The sequence below is a fragment of the Hemiscyllium ocellatum genome, chromosome 23, assembly GCF_020745735.1.
Source record: "Hemiscyllium ocellatum isolate sHemOce1 chromosome 23, sHemOce1.pat.X.cur, whole genome shotgun sequence".
NCBI lineage: Eukaryota > Metazoa > Chordata > Chondrichthyes > Orectolobiformes > Hemiscylliidae > Hemiscyllium > Hemiscyllium ocellatum.
In genome coordinates, this window is record NC_083423.1 from 15571486 (window position 1) to 15594741 (window position 23256).

At 42.2% G+C, this 23256-nt stretch overlaps 1 protein-coding gene across 1 annotated transcript in view; it reads left to right on the forward strand.

The window, feature by feature from the left end:
* The window catches only part of exoc4 (exocyst complex component 4), a 582261-nt gene that overhangs the window by 47385 nt on the left and 511620 nt on the right, over positions 1-23256 (forward strand). Inside the window, exon 4 of the mRNA XM_060842705.1 lies at positions 15138-15247. Coding sequence (XP_060698688.1) covers positions 15138-15247 — 110 coding nt within the window. The remainder of the gene's footprint in view (positions 1-15137; positions 15248-23256) is intronic.

Genomic DNA, 23256 nt, shown 5'->3' on the forward strand with positions numbered 1-23256 from the left:
ATCATCGATAGTCACAGGTGAAGTGCCGGAAGACTGGAGGTTGTCAAACGTGGTGCTACTGTTTAAGAAGGGCGGTAAAGACAAGTCAGATAACTATAGACCGGTGAGCCTGACCTCAGTGGTGGGCAAGTTGTTGGTGGGAATCCTGAGGGACAGGATGTTCATGTATTTGGAAAGGCAAGTACTGATTCAGGATAGTCAGCATGGCTTTGTGCGTGGGAAATCATGTCTCACAAACTTGATTGAGTCTTTTGAGGAAGTAACAAAGAAGATTGATGAGGGGAGAGCGGTAGATGTGATCCATATGGACCTCAGTAAGGTGTTCGTCAAGGTTCCCCATGGGAGACTGATTAGCAAGGTTGGATCTCATAGAATACAGAGAGAACTAGCCATTTGGGTACAGAACTGGCTCAAAGGTAGAAGACAGAGGGTGGTGGTGGAGGATTCTTTTTCAGACTGGAGGCCTGTGATCAGTGGAGTGCCACAAGGATCGGTGCTGGGTCCTCTACTTTTTGTAATTTACATAAATGATTTGGATGCAAGCATAAGAGGTACAGTTAGTAAGTTTGCAGGTGACACCAAAATTGGAGGTGTAGTGGACAGTGAAGAGGCTTCCCTCAGCTTACAACAAGATCTTGACCAGATGGACCAATGGGCTGAGAAGTGGCAGATGAAGTTTAATTCCGATAAATGTGAGGTGCTGCATTTTGGGAAAGCAAATCTTAGCAGGACTTATACATGTAATGGTAAGGTCCGAGGGAGTGTTGCTGAACAGAGAGACCTTGGAGTGCAGGTTCATAACTCCTTGAAAGTGGAGTCGCAGGTAGATAGACTAGTGAAGAAGGTGTTTGGTATGCTTTCCTTTATTGGCCAGAGTATTGAGTACAGGAGTTGGGAGGTCGTGTTGTGGCTGTACAGGACATTGGTTAGGCCCCTGATGAAATATTGCGTGTAATTCTGGTCTCCTTCCTATCGGAAAGATGTTGTGAAACTTGAAAGGGTTCAGAGAAGATTTACAAGGATGTTGCGAGGGTTGGAGGATCTGAGCTACAGGGTGAGGCTGAACAGGCTGGGGCTGTTTTCCCTGGAGCGTCAGAGACTGAGGGGTGACCTTATAGAGGTTTACAAAATTGAGGGGCATGGATAGGATAAATAGGCCAAGTCTTTTCTCTGAGGTTGGGGACTCCAGAACTAGAGGACATAGGTTTAGGGTGAGAGGGGAAAGATAAAAAAGAGACCTAAGGGGCAACTTTTTCACGCAGAGGGTGATACGTGTATGGAATGAACTGCCAGAGGAAGTGGTGGAGGCTGGTACTGCAACATTTAAGAGGCATCTGGATGGGTATATGAACAAGAAGGATTTGGAGGGATCTGGGCTGGATGCTGACAGGTGGGACTAGATTGGGTTGGGATATCTGGTCGGCATGAACGGGTTGGACCCAAGTGTCTGCTTCCATGCTGTACATCTCTCTGATTGTATGATTCTTTGAAACACCATGAACCAAAAATAGAATACACAAATAACTTATTCTATCCAAAAATCTGGCAGGCTATCCTGACTTAGTGATGCTGTTCCAAAATACTTGCACCAATCCCAATAAATAGACCCTTAGCAAGGAGACTAAAAATGACACAAAAAGCTTCCAGATTACCAAGTCAGAAGGGCAGTAAAAGGGAGAGAGCTTCCAGTTTCAAATGTGACTCTGACTCCACTAACCCCTGAACTGAACTGACATGCACAGGTCAAGAGCTGGCCACACCCCCTTGATTATCCCAGTTTATGTTTAGACATGAAAGCCTTTGCCCAGAGACTATCTGTGAGGGGGAAACAAAAAGGACCCAAAGAATCCTTTGAAACCCAACCTAATTGGAGCCCAGCCAATTACCCCCTCTCTGAAAAACATTCCAGGGCACAGTAATCTTGTAAATGGACCTGCTTCGTGACACTTCTCTCTCCCCACCTTTGTAAAAAAAAATGAACCATCACTACTCAAAGATGGCTCCATTTTTCAAAACATCAGAAAATAGTGGCTAGTTCCCTAAAACACATAAAACATGCACTGACTACAAACATGCAAACATGCAGAGCTACATTTGGATTCAGTCTGTGGTTCTCCTGTTACCGAACGCCTCCGTTTCTCAGTTGAGTCTCTACAAGGCGTCAGCAAACAGATTTTCTTATCCTGCCACGTGCACAATTTTCAAGTGAATGGCTGTAACAACAAGCTCCATCTAAACAGTTTGGCATTTTTTCCCTTAACTTTCTCCACAAAGCTCAATGGTTAATGAACAGTGTATGTGATTGTTTCAGATACATTGCCAGTAATATATCAACACTGAAATTTTGTAATGCCAACACAAAGCTCACAGTCTCTTTCTTGACTGTCGAATATCTCTGCTGACGAATGTTCAACTTCCCAGAGATGTACCCAATATGTGTTTCTATTTTCCAGTCGACTTTCTGCAGGAGCACAGCACCGACACCCACATCTCTCATATCAATAGCCACCTTGAAAAGCTTTGCATAGTCAGGTGTGGCTAACACAGGGGCAATAGTTAACATGGTTTCAAGGCTATCACATGTCTTCTGACAGTCCGCTATCCACTGAAACTTTTTCCTTTTTGTTTTTAGCCATTCAATGAGTGGAGCAGCCACGCTATTAAAATTCGGTACAAACTTTGGATAAAATCCACTCAATCCCAGGAACCATAGCACTCCTCTTTTCCTCGACAGAATGGCAAATTCTCCAATTACTTTTTTCTTGCATCCCGTGGGGCCATTTGTCTGTGTCCACTAGCATGTTCAGGAACGTGACTTGGGCTTTGGCACATTCGCTTTTGGCCAAGTTTATCACCAAGCCTGCCTTCTGAAGTTGATCGAAGGAGTCCGATTAAATGTTGTAAATGCTCCTTCTATGAATGACTAAAAATCACCACCAGGTCATCGATGTACATCACATGGTTGAGTAATCCGGCAATGACCTTATTAGTTAGTCTCTGAAATGTGGCCAGAGTGTTTTTCATACTGCAAGGCATGATGTTCAACTCATCTAGTCCATTTGGCGCTACGAAAGCTGAAACTGCCTTTGCTCTCTCTGACAAAGGTAGTTGCCGGTAGCCTCTGAGCAAACTTAGAAGTTGCTTGTCTCATCTTTTCAACACTGTCTTCCAAGAGCGGAATTGGATGTGCATCAGTCTTTCGAATTGCATTGATTTTGTGATAGTACACACAACTGTTGGGTACCAGCTGACTTGGGCATCATTTAGTATAGGTGAGCTCCAGTCACTGTAACTCGCTTTGATTCTGTTGTCTTGGAGCATGCGTTCAATCCTGTTCTGAACCTGTGCTGGTTATGTCTACAAGGATATTGCTTAATCTGAACAGAATCTCCTATATCTAGATTATGCACAATTAGGTTGGTACCAGTTTATTTCCACGTATCTCCCCAAGTGAAAGTAATAACTCTTCCAGGTCTTTTCGATTTTTGTTATAGCACCTTAACTCGATGTATCCCAATTTTTGACAACTTCTTCATTGTCCCATTTGATTTGAGGAATGTCCAATTCAGAATCCTCTGAACTTGGAGAAAGTACAGGTGTTGTAATCATTAGCACCTTCTCCTCTTGCTTATCTTCCCAGTTTAAGTGTCTTTTGAGCATATTCATATGACACACTGAGATTTCTTCCTGTGTTAAGTACCTCAAATAGTTTACTTCACTCACTTTCCTTTCGATTTTATAAGATCCACTAAATCTTGTTTTTAAAGGCTCATCCATTGCTGGAAGTAACACTAATACCTTATCCCTGATAGCAAAATTGTGAATTTGTGATTTCTTGTCTGCTTCCGGTCTCATTGCATGCTGCAATACTTTTAAATGCTGTTAAGCCAACTCCTCAGCTCTATTTAATTGTTCTCAAAAATTTGACACATAGTCCAAATGCATGGTCTCTGAATTCAGACTTAGGAATTTCCCCTTAATTAATTTTAATGAAACTCTTGCTTCATGCCCAAAAACTAATTCAAATGGACCGAATTTGGTTGCTTCATTTGGTGCATCTCTGATTCAAAAATGTCAACCAGAATTCTCTTAGCTCAATCATCTGGCTAGTACTGTATAAGCCCTCAACATGGTCTTTAATGTCCGATGCCACCTCTGTAGTGCTCCCTGTGATTCTGAATGGTAGGCAGTAAACTTTAATTGTTTTATGCCTAAGCTGTCCATAGCTACCTTGACTAATTTTGATGTGAAGTTTGACCCTTGATCTGACTGTATCTCTATTGGTAGCCCGTATCAAGTAAAAAAAATTGAATAATTCTTCTACAATCCTGTTAGCTGTAGTATTGTGTAATGGGACGGCCTCTGGAGATCTATTTGTTACATCCATTATTGTTAAAAATACTGATTCCCACGTTTTGTTTGAGGTAGGGCACCTACGCAATCAATCACGACTCTTGTGAAAGGTTCCTCAAATGCTGGAACAGGTATTAAAAGTGCAGGTTTTACTACCGCCTGTGGTTTTCCAGTTACCTGACAAATTTTGTCAGACATGTAATATATAACTACATCCTTGTGCAGTGCAGGCCAGTAAAAATATCAGTATTTTAATCTGTGTTTTGCTCACTCCTAAGTGATCTTCAAGTGGTAGCTGATGTGCCACTCGTAAAACCTCCTTTTTATATCCTACTGGCAATATGATTTGATGAAGTACTGCCCAATCTCATCTTCCTGAATACATGATGGTCTTCATTTCCTCATTATGACATCATTTTTCAGGTAATAACCTCCGGGATACTTTCATATTCCTTTTCTGGCTATGCCTTTTGATACAACTGCTTTAAATTTTCATCTTTCTGCTGTAACTCAATTAGTTTAGCTGAGCTAAAAATATTTTTATGACCACCATTTGCCTCCTGTTTTGTCTCAACTATCTGATCGAACATCATCTCTGCGAATGCTGCTTCAGCTTCCTTAGCTAGACCCTTTGATCTGGTGACTGTTTCAACTGGTGACTTTGTGACCTCATTACCACATAATCAGGAAAGATTCTAGAATTAGAGTCCTGCATTGCTTCAGTTACCTGCGTTTCCACTGGCGTTTCAACCACTGTAGGCTACTTGTAAATCAGCTATATCATTCGCAAAGACAAATTGTATTCCTGCAAAATTCTCTGCTCTTTTCTGGACTCTCTAGCCTCACTTTAATTGAGTGCTTTTTGTCTCACTGTGATTTCCCATTACCAGTACCTTTTCTGGCAATAGTCCCTCAGGATTATGTACCTCTGTATCCTTCAGCATCACAGACTGAATGGATCCTGTGTCCCTTAATGTTGTTACCCCTCTACCTACTACTCCTGGCCTATGTGAATAAACTCTACCTTTGCAGGTATGTTTTGTAAGCAAATCTGGCACTGACTCCTTAACCAACCTCTGCTCATCTTGTACACTCTGATGCAGCTTTATAGCTTCCTTTGTACTTTCTTTTACCATTCCAATAAAAATCCCAGGCTTATCCTGTTTTCCTACATCTGGCTTTTTCCAAGCCCACCAACACTGATTTCTTCTACCTTTATCGCAATGAAAACACTGGAGCTTTTTTACTTTCTTTGTCCCTTCACGTGTTTTTACCCTGTGGTAAATTATCCTTATGAGATCTACCTTTCCCTTTTCATGTGAGGTTTTCTCTTTTTGCCCCAGTTTTTATCTGTCATGGACTGAAGTTAATTCTGGAAGCCAAACAGTGTTTTATGGACCAATTCATAACCATCAGCAGCTTCAGCTGCTAACCTTGCTGTTTTAAATCTGTGCTCTTCCACACTTAGCCTACATTCAACCTTCATCTCCATCCTTTTTAAGCGTCATTTTTCTGAAGTTCAAACTCTCTTCTTTCTCTTCTGCTAAAGCCCTTAGTTCATTTTCTTTCTCATCTGCTTGAAATTATAACTCAAGCTGTTTCATTTTTGCTGCCCTTTCCTTCTCTCTCACCTCTAACTCAAGCTGCTTCATTTGCAATTGAAGTTTTGCCATCTCTACAGATCCTGATGGTGTTTCCAGCAGATTTAAATGCTGAGCTCTTGCTGTAATCATCTCATCTTTCCTAACGATCGTAGGTAGCTTCAACTCCATCTTGTTTACTCATTCCTGTAGTTTGGCCTTACCTACTTGTTGTAAAACTTCCAAGGTCACTTCTTCCACCTCCAGAAAACTCTTGGTGACTGAACGAGCCATTGCTATTCCAAGCACTGGCTACCCGACCAAATCAAACCTGAAATAAAAAGAACGAACATCTACTGCTCGCTGTTGGAGTCCAAACAATTCGAATCCCAATTTCTAAGTATAAACAAATCCCGCAAAGAGTGAATCAGGTGGTCTGACTGCCAAGTTTTCAACAAACAGAATGCATTTACAAAATTACAGAATGAAACACAATGAACTGAAAATAGAATACCTGAATAAGTTTTCCTATCCAAAAACCCAACAGACTATCCCAACTTGATGATGTTGTTGGAAAATCCTGCACTCTTCCCTTAACACGGAGTCAAATTGACATAAAAAGCTTATAGGAAGTGAAGTCCGAGGGTCAGAAGGAGGGAGACAACTTCCAGTTTCAACTGTGACCCTGACTAAACTAAGCTGAAAATGTGTTGATGGTGAAAGCACAGCAGGTGAGGCAGCATCCAAGGAACAGGAAATTCGACGTTTCGGGCCAGAGCCCTTCTTCAGGGTGAGGGTGCCAGGCAGGCTAAGATAAAAGGTAGGGAGGAGGGACTTGGGGGAGGGGCGATGGAGATGTGATAGGTGGAAGGAGGTCAAGGTGAGGGTGATAGGCCAGAGTGGGGTGGGGGCGAAGAGGTCAGGAAGAGGATTGCAGTTTAGGACGGCGGTGCTGACTTCAAGGGAATCGACTGAGACAAGGTGGGGGGAGGGCGGGTAAGAGGCCAGCACGGGGTGTCCAGGTGGATGGGGTGTGTTAAAGAGGACTCAAAGCCCTCCGCTTCTTCCTTTCCCGCCGCACCAACCAGTACCCTTCCACTGACACCCTCCTTCGACTGACTGAACTGGTCCTCACCCTGAATAACTTCTCTTTCCAATCCTCCCACTTCCTCCAAACTAAAGGAGTTGCCATGGGCACCCACATGGGCCCCAGCTATGCCTGTCTCTTTGTAGGATATGTGGAACAGTCCATCTTCCGTAACTACACTGGCACCACCCCCCACCTTTTCCTCCGCTACATCGATGACTGTATCGGCGCTGCCTCGTGCTCTCACCAGGAGGTTGAACAGTTCATCAACTTTACCAACACCTTCCATCCCGACCTGAAATTCACCTGGACTGTCTCAGACTCCTCCCTCCCCTTCCTAGACCTTTCCATTTCTATCTCGGGCGACCGACTCAACACAGACATCTACTATAAACCGACTGACTCCCACAGCTACCTGGACTACACCTCCTCCCACCCTGCCCCCTGTAAAAACTCCATCCCATATTCCCAATTCCTTCGTCTCCGCCGCATCTGCTCTCAGGAGGACCAGTTCCAATACCGTACACCCCAGATGGCCTCCTTCTTCAAGGACTACAGATTCCCCCCAGACGTGATCGACAATGCCCTCCACCGCATCTCCTCCACTTCCCGCTCCTCCACCCTTGAGCCCCGCTCCTCCAACCGCCACCAAGACAGAACCCCACTGGTTCTCACCTACCACCCCACCAACCTCCGTATACAGCGCATCATCCGCCGTCATTTCCGCCAACTCCAAACGGACCCCACCACCAGGGATATATTTCCCTCCCCTCCCCTATCAGCGTTCCGCAAAGACCACTCCCTTCGTGACTCCCTCGTCAGGTCCACTCGCCCCACCAACCCAACCTCCACTACCGGCACCTTCCCCTGCAACCGCAAGAAATGCAAAACTTGCGCCCACACCTCCTCCCTTACTTCTCTCCAAGGCCCCAAGGGATCCTTCCATATCCGCCACAAATTCACCTGCACCTCGACTCACCTCATCTATTGCATCCGCTGCACCCGATGTGGCCTCCTCTATATTGGGGAGACAGGCCGCCTACTTGCGGAACGCTTCAGGGAACACCTCTGGGCCGCCCGGACCAACCCACCCAATCACCCCGTGGCTCAACACTTGAACTCTCCCTGACACTCCACCGAAGACATGCAGGTCCTTGGACTCCTCCATCACCAGAACATCATAACACGACGGTTGGAGGAAGAGCGCCTCATCTTCCGCCTGGGAACCCTCCAGCCACAAGGGATGAACTCGGATTTCTCCAGTTTCCTCATTTCCCCTCCCCCCACCTTGTCTCAGTCGATTCCCTTGAAGTCAGCACCGCCCTCCTAACCTGCAATCCTCTTCCTGACCTCTCCACCCCCACCCCACTCCGGCCTATCACCCTCACCTTGACCTCCTTCCACCTATCACATCTCCATCGCCCCTCCCCCAAGTCCCTCCTCCCTACCTTTTATCTTAGCCTGCCTGGCACCCTCTCCTCATTCCTGATGAAGGGCTCTGGCCCGAAACTTCAAATTTCCTGTTCCTTGGATGCTGCCTAACCTGATGTGCTTTAACCAGCAACACATTTTCAGCTCTGATCTCCAGCATCTGCAGACCTCACTTTTTACTCCTGACTAAACTAACCCCTGAACTGAACTGACCTGCGCAGCTGGAGAGCTGACTACGCCCTTTCATTATACCAGTTTGCTTTAAGACATCAAAGTGTTCGGCCGGAGGTATTATCTGTTGGGGGGGAAATCAAAAGGGCCCCAATAAACCTTTCAAACCCAGCCTAGTTGGAGCCTGGCCAATGACCCCCCTCTCTGAACAACACTCCAGTGCACAGTAACTGTGCAAAAGGACCAGCTCTGCGACACTTCCAAACCCATGTTCTTTTTCAACGAGGTGAGTAAACTAAACAATACATTAGCTGCAGGCTCCCCATGAAACAGAATCATCCTGATCAGAAACTAGTTCTGTTTCTTGTTGTTACTGTCACTGAATCAAAACTTCAAAGATGAACGGGCTGCCTTTTGATGGACGCAGTCTGAATTTTGATACCGGGAGGAGCCCGTCAGTCACTGGAGAGGACGAGAAAGGAGGATTTTTGCAATGGTCCATCCTGTGGTGGATAGAAGAGGTATCTCTCTGCACTAGCACACAAGGTCTTGCCTCTTTTCTTGAGGATAATGTCAATCTTGAAAAGAGTGCACTTGTTGGTTTTGTTCCCTTTTGTGTCATAAACACGTGTTCTGCTTTTTAAAAAAATCTGCCACCTTCATGAATGTTTTATAACTCACTTACCATGTTAACGAGCTAACTTAAAAAGACTAAACAGTCCAACTTTGACAGTGAGATCTGACTTGTCCAATAGTACGATCAGCTAGGAGCAGAACAATTTGTACCTTCCAGTTGACAGAGATGATAATCTTTTGAAGGTCAATTAAAGACTGTATGGTGGAGGTTGCTGCTGCGATGTACTTTTCTTTAATTGATCCTTTCTTGCATATGTGATCTCATTTCTCTTATCTGAAAAGCAGAACAGATGCTTACTACATGAAAGAAATGAAACAAACAGGTTCTCTTTTCTCTCCTGATCTTCCCCACTCTTCCCCGCTGTTGAGCAGATGACACTTGTGTTGGTGCCCAAATTCAACATTTGAAACATTCGTGGAAGCATTTGAGAGAATGGGTCTTCTCTCAAACATCGAGAAGACAAAAAGACAAGTTACCTGCATGCTTAGTCTTCAGTTACCACATTGTGCTGATTACATGGAACATTACTTTGCTAAAGGCATGATGAATGTCATGCCTAGAATTTTCAGCGTTAGCCAACGATGAATTTACAAAAGTGGTGATGGAAGCAGTGACAGTTGGAAACAAAGGTTCAACCAAACCTGAGAATTTCTGATATCAATAATGGACAATTCATCTTTGAACATCTTTGAGCAACAAAAGCTGTCTTTGCACTTAAATTATATTTAAAACAATAACTCTCAAAGATTTAATGTAAAGATGAAATCATAAAGCAGGATAAATCCTGATGTATCTCATGGATATGGTGATATTAATAACTGTCATGAAAGCACACGAGTCGATATCTCATTCAGGGTACTTTGATTTCTCTCATACTGAAGTGTTATGTTGTTGGATATTTATGGCTCAGTTGCCTGAAGAAGAGTACTTTCAATCATTACAGGCACAGTGGATTGCTCCAACAAAAACAAAACTTGTTGATGCAACTCAGCAGATGTGCCATCATTTGTGTGGAGAAAGCAGAGTTAGCTTTGTAAATCTGGTGACTCTTCATCAGAACCGCAGCAATGTGCGCCGCTTAAAATCCCTATGTGATTTGCCTCTTTTTACTTGCATGGAAATCTGTCAATTATACTGCTTATCTACTATTTCTTTAAAGTTCCCCATAACTGTCAAATACACTACTTCCTGAATGGAGAAAGAAAAATGACTTCCCTTCTGAAATTTGCCAGTTCTGTTTCGAAGGCCTATCAAAAAGAATGCTCGAGTAGGCCTGATGAATACTTTGAAAATCTGTGCTCCCTTAAATTTCCCTAATGGTCGTGGCAGTTTTGTAAGTTAAGTTTAAAATCTGATTTCAAATCCTGGCATTTCTGGAAAATATGAAGTTTCAGTCTAAAATAACTTCACTCGACATTCTTTGTAATAACTCAAGCAGATGGGTGAAAAGCTGAGTTGCAATGAAAATATTCACGTGCATGAAGTGTTTTGGTGTGATTATCGTGACTGTAGCCGATTGCAAATCTAAGAGTTCTGTGGTGACATCCTGAATAAGAGAGTCAACAACACTATCTTGCAGGATGTTGAAGGAACACTTAATGGTAAGGTCTGGGGAATGTTGCTGAACAAAGAGACCTTGGAAGACAGGTTCATAGTTCCTTGAAAGCAAAGTTGCTGGTAGATAGGATAGTGAAGAAGGTGTTTGGTATGCTTTCCTTTGTTGGCCAGAGTATTGAGGATCGGAGTTGAGAGGTCACTTTATAGCTGTACAGGACATTGGTTAGGCCACTTTTGGAATATTTTGTGCTATTCTGATCTCCTTCCGAACAGAAGAATGTTGTGAAACTTGAAAGGGTTCAGAAAAGATTTGCAAGGATGCTGCCAAGTTTGGAGGATTTGACCTATCGAGAGAGGCACATCTGAGGGGTGACCTTGTAGAAGTATATAAAATCATGAGGGGCATGGATATCATAAATGGATAAGGTCTTTTCCCTTGGTTGGGGGAGTCCAGAACTAGGGGGCATAGGTTTAGAGTGAGAGGGGAAAGATATAAAAGGGACTTAAGGGGCAACGTTTTCAGAGGGTGTTGCGTGTATGGAATGAGCTGCCAGACCAAATGATGGAGGCTGGTACAGTTAGAGTTTTTAAAAAGCATTTGGATGTGTATATGTATAGGAAATGTTTAGAGGGATATGGGTCAAGTGCTGGCAAATGGGACTACATTAAGTTCGGATATCTGGTCAGCATGGATGAGTTGGTTTGAAGGATCTGTTTTTGTGCTGTACATTTCTCTGTTCTATGACTGTGTGTGTGTGTAACATGAATACCTGACGCATTTTGTCAGCTTTAGAATCTTTGAACTGTGTGTTTCAGTTCTTGGATGTGGGAGCAGAATTCTGTCTCTCTGTGATTCAAAATCAATAATGAGAGTGAGCAGAGGTGGCTGCAAATCTCTCTCTGCATGCAGGTTTCTGACCGCTGAGATTACAGAAGATGTTGGATGGTCCAATTTTCGATCTTGAGCATATATGTCCTTGGCAAAATCAGTCAGCTGTTGCAAGGAATTATTTTGGCTCCTGTCACCAAGACTGCATGCTTTGTTCTTTTACATTATCAAGTTATCAAACGTTAATTTGAAGATCTTTTTCTGGGTGGCCACGTGAACTAAGTCCCGAACAAAATCAACACAAGTCAATCTGGACGTTCTGTTTTCTTAGTGATGCTTGCTACAAAGTTACAAGTGTTTATTTTCAAAAGAAGCAAATCTAAAATCAAACCTTAGAACACAAATGAAAATTTCGGGGATTTGAGCATAAATTTGATTCAATGAAGCGAGATCAGTTCTTGTTTGCTCACAGTTGCATTTTCTCACTTTTCCTCCCACTAAGCTGGTCAGTATCTTGTCTCACTTTTCCACTTGGTGGGATTGAAAGATTGCTCGACATTTTGTGTATGTAGCCATTTCCAGTACGTCTTTTGTTTTAAAAAAAATTGAAGTTGAACACCAGTTCATGAAGGCCAGTGGTCAACTGAAAATAATTTGAGTGCTTTATGAGCAAACAAGCTGCAAGCATTAGGTAATATGTTGATGTGGTTTTGATATAGGACTATGTACTTTTAAGTTTTAAAAAATCTGGCTGTTTGGATACAGAATTGGCTGGCCCATAGAAAACAGAGGGTGCTGGTAGATGGCAGGAATTCAGTCTGGAACTTGGTGACCAGTGGTGTTCCGCAGGGATGGGTTATGGCTCCTCTGCTATTTGTGATTTTTATAAATGACTTGGATGAGGAAGTGGAAGGGTGGATAAGTAAGTTTGTTGATGACAGGAAAGTTGGTGGAGTGGTGGATAAGAGATATTGTTGACAGAATGCACAACTGGGCTGATAAATGGCAGATGGAGTTCAACCTGGGAAAGTGTGAAGTGATTCACTTTTTGAAAGGTGGAATTTGAATGAAGAGTACAGGGTTAAAGGCAGGATTCTGGGCAGTGTGGAGGAACAGAGATCTTGGGATCCATGTCCATAGATCCCTCAAGTTGCCACCCAAGTTGATAGAGTTGTTAAGAAAGCGTGAGCTGTGTTGGTTTTCATTAGCACAGGAGGATTGCATTGAAGACCCATAGGGTTATGCTGCAGCTCAATGGAGCCCTGGATGGACCACACTTGGAATGTTGTGTTTGGATTTAGTCACGTCATTCTTTGGAAGAATGTGGAAACTTTAGAGAGGGTGTGCAGGAGGCATTTACCAGGATACTACTTGGAATGGAGGGCTTGTCTTATGAATAAAACTTGAGGGAGCCAGGGCTTTTCACATTGGAGTGAAGAAGGATGGGAGGTTACTTGACAGCAGTGTACAAGATGATGAGAGGCATAGATAAGGTGAATAGCCAGAGACTTTTTCTCATGGCAGAAAGGTCAATCGCAAGGGGTGGGGGGGGCACCATTTCAAGGTGATTGGGGGAAGGTTTAGGCGAGATGTCAGAGATAGGATCTTTTACACAGATTGGTGGATGCGTGGAATGCACTACCAGCAGTGGTGGAATCAGATACATTAAGGACATGTAAGCTACTGCTGGGGTAGGCACATGGACAATAGTACAATGAGGTGTAGTAGGTCAGTCTGATCTTAGAGTAGGATAAAAGGTCAGTACGACATCGAGGGCTGAAGGGCCTGTACAGTGGGATGCAAGTTTGCTCACTGAGCTGCAAGGTTCGTTATCAGACATTTTCATCACCATACTAATATACAACATGTCTGAAAATGAACCTTCCAGCTCAGCAAACAAACTTAATCCAGAATGTCAACCTGAGCCACAAATCTTCTCAAAACTTGCTTAACCCTGTACTGTGCTGTACTGTTCCATGTTCTATTTATCAAGTTTATACCATAGTACTAGTGCATATTTATGGAAACCATGTAGTAACAGGGTCCTGTGTCCAGTGATAGTTGTGAACAGACAGGAAATCATTTTTGCTTTCAGTTTTAGCCTCGTATCTTTTGCTGTAAAATTCCAAATATGTTTAATTTCGGGCCTACTAATGATTTGAGATTGTCACACTTCAGTATGTATTTTTGTTGTGATAAATGATCAGATTAGAATTGTTGAATCACTGGATTAGCATGATTGAATAGGTACAACACAACAGGGGACCATTTGGCCTTCATGGCCTGTAATGGCATCCTAGAGCTGTATAGCGCGGACACAGACCTTTTTGGTTCAACTTGTCCATGCCTACCAGGTACCACAATAAAGCTACTCCCATTTGGCAACATGTGGCCCATATCCCTCTAAACCCTTTCTATTCATGTAACCATTGAGATGCCTTTTAAATGTTGCAATTTTATCAGCCTCCACCACTTCCTCTGGCAGCTCATTCTATGAGATGTTGCTCCTTAGCTCCCTTTTTAAATCATTCCCCTCTGACTTTACCAATTAGTTGCACACCCTACTTCCTTGTTCCATGGAGCAGTATTTTCTGCCTTTGTAATATTTATCACATTTCTATTCTGTGTATGCTTTTCAATTTTAAAGTTGTGTGAATCCTCAATTTTCTTGTACAGCTAATTTGGCACACTAAACATAAATCCACTCCTGCATGGATTTGCTGTGAAAACCTGAATGATATTGACCTGCGTCACACAGTACAGGTACACAATCCTTTTTTCTGAAATCCTTTGGGCCAGTCGTTTTACGGATTTCGGAATAAATGACGCTTTCACACTGAAGTTTTTTAAAAATCCTAATGACAGGCACGTGTGAATAATATAGGCACTGAGACGCAATTGACTTCTGCCAATGCTGGACCATGTCGCCATGTCACATCTGAGTGATGTGGTTCGAGTGGGTGTGGAATTGAGTCACTTGTTTGCACGCCAAAATGGCACTCCACACTCTGAAAAAAATTCAGATTTCAGAGCTTTTCGGATTTCAGAATTTTGGATCAAGGATTATGTCCCTGCATTTTGATTGTGACTTCTTAAGGCTGTAATGTTGTCCTGTCAGCCACAGCCATAGTGACCAGATGAACTTGATGTTGACTCTATACTGATGATTTTGATTTTACGGTTAAAGAGACAAACAGACAAAGCATTGGTGCTTTTCATGTAATAACTGTACTGTTGAAGTCTGTAGTTTGTCGAAGTTAGAACAGACTTCCCTTGGTATTTCAAATATATCCTGTTGATAGAACGGTGAGTAGAAATGTTAACACTTTATTAGCCCTCCAGAAATACTGCCTAACCTGTTGACTATTACCACGATTATCTTATTTATCTGAGCTTCCAAAATTTTCTTGCGTTTGACATTTTGTTGATTTGATACTAAGGTGTGACCATTTGTGGCCAAATATTGACAAGGATGTGTTTGTTTTTGTACAGCTTACTTGGCAAAGATGCATCTTCTGTTCCTATTATTGATGTTAACTTGGGATCTACTTCCCGGAAATTTATGGATAACTCTCAGTACAACAATTCAGTAAGCACTGCTGGTGAGTCCTTGATCTCTTTTGCAAATTCATGATGACTGCAGTTGAAGTTTTGCTTGTTGAGGAAAGAAAAGGTGATCTCCCTATAGCCGTATATCCTCTTCAGCTGTTTGTAGGAAAGTCCCACTTTGCACTTTGAGTAAATCGTGTCAATGGGGAAAGGAATACATGAAATGGTTTCCTGTTTCCACTCAGTGCATGAGGAAGACATTTTAACTTGAGCTGAGACTCGTGAATTGGTGCCACTTTTCTCCAACCTCTCTCGATTGTTTGCAACAAAGATTCAACTTCTTTTTAGCTGGAAGCAACACCTTCCAATAGTTTATCATGACGTTAACAATATAATTGTTGTCAACAAGTAACCGATTGCAAGATTTGCTTGAGTTAAAGGAAGAGTAATTTTTTTTTTAATCTGCAAATGCCAAGGAAAAATAATGAAGTAGTAACATCAGACATGTCAACATCAAGTTGATATCCAGTCCAAAAAGAAGATAAAAGAACAAAATCGAGAGTGGGTTGGGGACTGCAGTTTTGGTCACCAAGTGTAGCATGGCATCATTACTGGCACATCTAACTGGTTAAGCATAGTGGACATTGGCGAGATTGGGTCTGTGTAGCAGGTTTTAAGATAAATAATGCGAGGAAAAAAAAGTACTTAACCTTATCCTCACGAATCTGCCTGCTGAATGCATCTGTTAATGATGTATTATTAGGAATGACTATGGCACAGTCCTTTGTGGGGCTGAAGTTCAATCTTCATCTGAGTTCATGATTGGTTAATTTTATATAGAATTCTACAATGTGGAAACCAGCCCTTTGGCCCAACAAGTCCACACTGACCCTCTGAGTAACCCACCCAGACCCACTCCCCTACCCTATTGTCCTCTATTTCCCCTGCCTAATGCACCTAACCTACACATCCCTGAACACTGTGGGCAATTTAGCACAGCCATTTCACCTAACCTGCACATGTTTGGATTGTGGGAGGAAACCAGAGCAGCTGGAGGAAGCCCACACAGACTGTTGCCCATGGCTGGAATTGAACCCGGGTCCCTGGTGCTGAGAGACAGTAGTGCTGCCCCAATTATTATTTTTGGCCATCAGCAGTCGTGCATGTTAGTTATCTTTAAAGTTCACTGCTGTACAATTAGTACTTTCACACTATACTTTTCTTGAGAGACAGTGAGTGAAGCTTCTCTCCTGGGTTCAGTTCTATATTTGTAGTTCCAATCTTTTCTCTACTGCCATTGGAGCATTCTTTTTGAACTAATAGCTGGCTTGTATTTTGTATTTGCTGAAATTGATGTCTTTTTGGGCTTGTGATTTGAAGGTGATGTTTTATTTCCAACATATGGAGTTTTTCAAAATGGTTTAAATCAAATGGATGAGGACCTTGGGAAGGGTATTTTGAGTAGCTGGTTTTGTTTTCCTTCTGTGATAACATGTGATAATCAGTTTTTGAATTTGATTTTCATTGAGAAAAAAAAGAATAAAAACAGGTGAGTTTTGTTCCTTCCAATGAAGTTAGTTGTTTTTCTTAAAATAACATCATGGATGGTGATGGTGTTAATGCTGTTCTGGTAATTGAGAAACCCAGGAAATGCTTAAAGGACGTGAATTTGAGTCCCATCTCGACAGATTGTAGAGTCTGAATTGGAGATCTGGAATTAGAAGCAATCTTTGGTCATGAGACCCATTTGGTTTGTGAATATCCTTAGTGAGGATCTTAGGTGGTTGAGCCTAATGTGTTGAGACACACAACAGTGCTTTAGTTTAACTGCACTCTGAAAGAATCAAAGCCTAAAAAAGGAACTAAACCCGATGGATCATGTAGCATCGACCTCAGCATCAGAATTGATGCCGGCAAACACTGCCATGATGCGCCTGCAAAATCCTCCATTTTATTAAGGGCTGGAGGCTGAAGTAAGGTTAAAACAGAGGTGCCCAGGAAGTCCTCAACATGAACTATGGGCATAGTAAGTTTTATGGCATCAAATCAACCATGGCTAAGGAACCGTCAGCTGTTTACCACGTAATCCCAATCCTATTGGATGATCCAGTGCTACGCGATATTCATCTGCCTTTGGAAGAAACACTTATGCAGCCGAAGGCATTTGGATTGGGGATTGCAATGTTGGTTATGAAACGTAGATTGGCATCATCACTGGCACACGTAGCTGGTTAAGCAAGACATTGTGGCAAGATTGCATCTGTACAGAAAGTGTTAAGATAACTAACATCATGGGAAGAAAATCCTTAAACTTAACTTCATGATTCTGCCTGCTAAAAATGCATCTGTCTGTGATATATTATTAGGAGGGACTGTAGCCCAGTCGTTATGGGGATGAAGATCATTATTCACAGAGACCATATTATCAATCATTTCACCAAATGGGCTGAGTTTTGAACAGGTCTCTCAACTCTGCATTCAGTATCCTTGAGATGTTACAGGCCAATTATAGTCTAAAACAATCTGCAACCTCGTAGCCTGATACAAGCCCCACTTTATCATTTATAATTGAGCCAGAAGACCAACCCTGGTTCAATGAAGAGTGCATGAGAGCATGTCAAGTGCAGTGCCAGGTATACATTAAAATGAGGTGTCTACCTTGTGAAGCAACAAAATGGGACAGCTTGCATGCCAAGCAACATTAGCAGCAAGTAATATCAGGAATAAACAATTCTTCAATCATTGGATCAGATCTAAGCCCTGCAGTTCTGCCACATCTGGTCATGAATAGTGGGAGATAATTAAACAATTCACTTGAGGTGCAATGTCTACAAATAAACCCATCCTCAATGATGACGGAGCCTAGCACTTCTTTGTTTTAAATGCTTCAACCTCACTTTTTACAATCTTCAACCAGAAGAGTCAAGTGGATGATCCAACCTTAGCAGATCGAGATCATCACAGATGCCATGATTTGGAGATGCCGGTGTTGGACTGGGGTGTACAAAGTTAAAAATCTCACAACACCAGGTTATAGTCCAACAGGTTTAATTGGAAGCACACTAGCTTTCGGAGCGACGCTCCTTCATCAGGTGATAGATTGATGAAGGAGCTTGATGAAGGAGCGTCGCTCTGAAAGCTAGTGTGCTTCCAATTAAACCTGTTGGACTATAACCTGGTGTTGTGATTTTTAACTCGCACAGATGCCGGTTTTCAACAAATTTAGTTAATTTCATGTGATATCAAGAAGTCACTGGATACTGCAAAGGCTGTGGGTCTGGTCAACATTCTGTCACGAGTACTGAAGACCTGTGCTTTTAGAATGTAATGTACACCTCACCCAGCTGTTGTGGTACAGGTTCCAACTCTTGCATGAGAGAGAGAAAGAGAAAGAAATCTACACTGCTGTTTGACACAGCAGTGAATCTGCACAGCTGCTTGGCTTTGTGTTTGAGTTCAGGTATTTCTGGACATCCAAGTATATCTAAGAAAAGCTAACGAACAGCGCAATTCACAGCTCATCTTTTGGAGCAATGAGTGTGGGAGAGCTCACAGCACAGAAGCTGATAAGTGCATGTTTTGTTGTCTTTGTTTTAATAATGAATAGACTGGGTTATTTTTGGTCATATGTTTTATTGAGATCTGTCTCTTGATTAAAATTAAAACATACAAAACACAGGTACTAAGTTAGCTTGGGGCAGGGTTTTATTTTTGGAGTAGTAAGACTGCTGTTTGCTGGGTCTGTAGATTGTTAAAGTGCAAACATGGCCTTTAGGAGAGTGAATCCTATCAGATCAAATGGTTTGGTTGGAGCAGCAGTTAGAGGGAATGAGGAACTTAGAGGAGCTAGGGGGTGTGATGGATTGCAGTTATAGGAAAGGAGAAAAGCTGCAGATACAGTCAGGTAAATGGGTTAACTATAGGAAAAGTAGGAGAGGGAAAAAGGTAGTGTAGCAGTCTCCTATGGCTATTCCCTTCTCAAACAAATCTGCTGTTTTGGAAAATGTAGAGGGTGATGGGACTCTCGGGGGGAAAATAGTACAAACAGCCAAGTTTCTGGTATCGAGACTGGCTTTAATGTAATGAGGAAAAAGTGAGGTCTGCAGATGCTGGAGTATCGGAGCTGAAAATGTGTTGCTGGAAAAGCGCAGCAGGTCAGGCAGCATCCAAGGAACAGGAAATTCGAAGTTTCGGGCATAAGCCTGATGAAAGGCTTATGCCCCAAACGTCGAATTTCCTGTTCCATGGATGCTGCCTGACCTGCTGCGCTTTTCCAGCAACACACAGTCCTCATTACATTAAAGCTGAATATGTTGGGGTTTCAAGGAGTAACATGGTTTCAAGTGATCGATTGTGATGGGGAATTCTCTAGTTAGAGACACAGATAAACGTTTCTGTGGCCAACAGTGGCAAATCAGATTGGTGTGTTGTCTCCTTAGTGCCACGATCAAGGATATCTCCGTGCAGAATATTCTCAAAAGGGAGTAGTACCAGCAAGAGGACATTGTTTACATTGGAATTAATGACATAGGAAGGAAAAAGATAAGATTCTAAAGGGGGTATATAGAAAGTTCGGCAGCAATTTAAAAAGGAGGTCCTCGAGGGTAGTAATAGCCATATTACTCTGAGTGCTATGAGCTAGTGTGGGAAGGGATAGAAGGATAAAGCAGATTACTGTGTGGCTGAGGAGCTGGTGCAGGAGATAAGGGTTGACTTTTTGCGATCATGGAAATCTCTTTTGGGATAGAAGTGACCTGTTCAGGAAGGACACATTGCATCAGAGTTGGAAGGGAACGAAAACACTGGCAGGGAGTTTTGGTTGAGCTGCTTGGAAGGATTTCAAGTAATAAGGTGGGGGACTGGGACTCTGGGTGGTAGTGAGCAGAGTTCTAAGACTGGCACAGTTGGGAAAAGAAGCAAGTCAACAGTGAGGGCAAGCAGGAACAAAACAGTATGAGTTAAACTAAACTGAATTTATTTCAATGCATGAGGCCTAAGGGGAAGGCAGATGAACTCAGGGCATGGTTAGCAACATGAGAGTGGGATATCATAGTAATCACAGAGACACAAAATATGGAGGCATGGGATTGAGGGTAGGGATTCAGCAGAAATGTTGGCAGCTTCCAAGCCAGGAGAATGCCTATACAAGTCTTCAACTTAGTGGAACTGAGTAAATTTAGGCACCGGAACTGTGAAAGGTTCTTGCAAGAAGGTTTGGAAAAGAATTATTGAGAACAACTTTCTCTGCTGTCAAAGATGAACCAACTGGTAGTTGAGTATCTGCAAGGGTCGTGTTGGCAAGGAGGTAGAAATTTTGTTCTGATGTTTTGTATTAAGATCTTTCCAACAGTCCTCATTTTATAGCTTTATCTTTCTTGTGCAATAAATAAATGTTCTCTCATTGTATAACCTCTATAGCTCTGTGAATGTTTGTGATCAACCTTTATGTTTATGAATGCAAAGATTCAGGTATGAAGTAGTTTTCACTTTAGGATCTGACCTGTTCACTGCTCTAATCAAGAGGATCATAACACTTGGGTTAAATGTTTTAGCTTAGACTATGTTTGATATAACTTGCGTAAGATTTATGCCCGGAAAACTGAATGGATCACGTGATTCTTGTGGCTATTTTAAGTCTCTGTTTTGGTCTCCCTTTATAACTCTTACAATCTATAAAACTCCCAGCTAATAGAATGACCAATGGAATGCTGAGTTCAATATCTAGTGTTGCATTGTGCTCACAGGAAACATTAGCCCTCTTCCAGAAGGATCCTCAGCTGTTAAGTGTTCTTAATATTCTAACTGTTCCATCACAACCACCAAATCTTTGCATGCGACCATTGTTGTATTCCCTGAATATTGGATCCCTACTTCGCCCTGTCAGAATTCACAAGCAGATTGAGTTTATCATCCTCCGACAGTTCAAATTGTTCTGAAGCTACTATAAGGGATAGCCACTGTGAGAAATTGACTACACTGATTCAGGTTGACTCAAAAAATAATACATCCACCTTCTCTTACCAATTATGTGGTTATCTTTGGATCGTGAATGAACTGGTCATTTAAAATATCTGACTCCACTGAAATTGCTGTACTTCAGATCTTGTCAGTTTCACCCACTTTGGCATGAGCGATCTAGTGTAATTGAAAAAACCTGCTCAGGAGGACCAATATAGTACGATTATTGTGTTAAATGTGATGTCACTCTACTTCATCCCATTGAATGAGAAGCCAGGCAACTGTGAGACTGTCAAGTTGCTGTCTTGGTCAGTCATATGCACCACACAATTTGAAAGAATCAGTGTGCTGTCTTTTTTCTCGTTGAAGTACATTATTGACACTTTATTTTCATCATGTTATGCATTTGTTGAGATTTGACTGGGAAGCACAATGTGAGAGTGTACTCTGTTTTAAAAAGTACTTTAGAAAGGAACTTGGTAAGTTCATGAACACTGTACGGAATAGCTACGTTTGAATGCATCTTTCTGTCACCACGTCACAGAACAGACTGAAGATGTACCGGAAAGGAGTTGTCAGATGTCAACAATTTGGGTTGTTGCTGTATTGTATTAATCAGCCCAAGTAGGTAAATATTCCATATAACTATGAACAGTTCTAAGAATTAATTCAATTTGGAACCTCTCCGAAGTGACATTGTGCACAGTTGAGTTATCCTATTTCTCCTGTGTATCAAGGGTCAAGTTAGATATCTGTATTCACTTTATTCTGCACGTAAAAACATAAAATTAGGAAGTACACATTGTACTTGGATAGATTTTCTTAGATTATTATAGTCTACAACTGTATAAACATATGAAAATGTATTACCGTAACACTTTTTTTTCTGTTGTATTAGCTCGGTTTCAGTTGGTGCAAAATTGTGATATTCAGAATCCATGGTTTTATGATATGATTTCTTGGAAAGCTATTAATTGACTAGATTGGAAATCTATTTCTAGATAAAATTATTATTGTTATATTATATAATATTAGTCAAATATGACTTCCGACAACGTTGTTTTTTGATTTTGTACAATTTCAACCTTTTTTATGTTTGGTCCAATACCAACAGGGCACGTTTTGCTGATTATCTCAGCTGGGCCCGCAGTGGCCCCTCTGACCTCCCCAGTCATCGCCCATTTTAATTCCTCTTCCCACTCCCTTTCTGATGTGACCATCCTTGGCCTCCTCCATTGTCACAGCGAATCAGACTGCAAATTGGAGGAATAAGACCCCATCTTCCACTTGGGCAGCCTACAGACCGGAGAGCTCAACATTGAGTTCTCAGAGTTCAAATTACGTCCCCATCTCCGACTCTCTTCCCAGCCCCTCCACTCTTCCTTCCATTCCTCTGATCGACCCTCCCTTCCATTGATGGGTCGTATCCTCTACCTGTGTTCACCTACCACACTACCCGTGCCTCTCCCCACCCAAAACGCTCCCTGAACTCTCACCCTCCCCCCTTATCTGCAGCACCACTGCCACCTTTCCCCAGTCTTAAAAAAATGGTTACACACAAAACATCAATTTCTCCACCTCCTGATTCTGCTTGGCTTGCTGTGTTCTCCCAGCCTCTTGCTTGTCGAACTGGTCCTGGAACTGAGCAGATCGCTCTGCAGCTTTATCAGCCTTCTACTGATGCTCATGATGACATCTGGGAATGTCTGTTGGTTTGCATTTGACCTCTTTTAAAATGTTTGTTTCTTAGGAAAACAACAAATCATTCTGGCATGTTCAACCTTGCATGTGTTTGTTTGCATTTTTGGACAGTAAATATTCTTTGGCTTTGCATCTATTTTGTTTTTATTACATTTTTTTGTATGGTGCATTGGGATTTTTGCTGACATAATGGTATTGCATCAATGCAACTTCTGGTGTTTTATCTGAAGAGATCCCAGATGTTCTTTCTCAGTCCAGGCAACATGACCATTTCAGTCAGTGACCTTTGCAGCAGGACTTTGAACGTTTTTTTAAGCAACGAAAGCAACAATTTTGTGTTCTGTGAAGTTTGCCAGAGTTTAATTTGTTTGATTTTCCTAGAATTAGAGTTGTATTGTTCAAA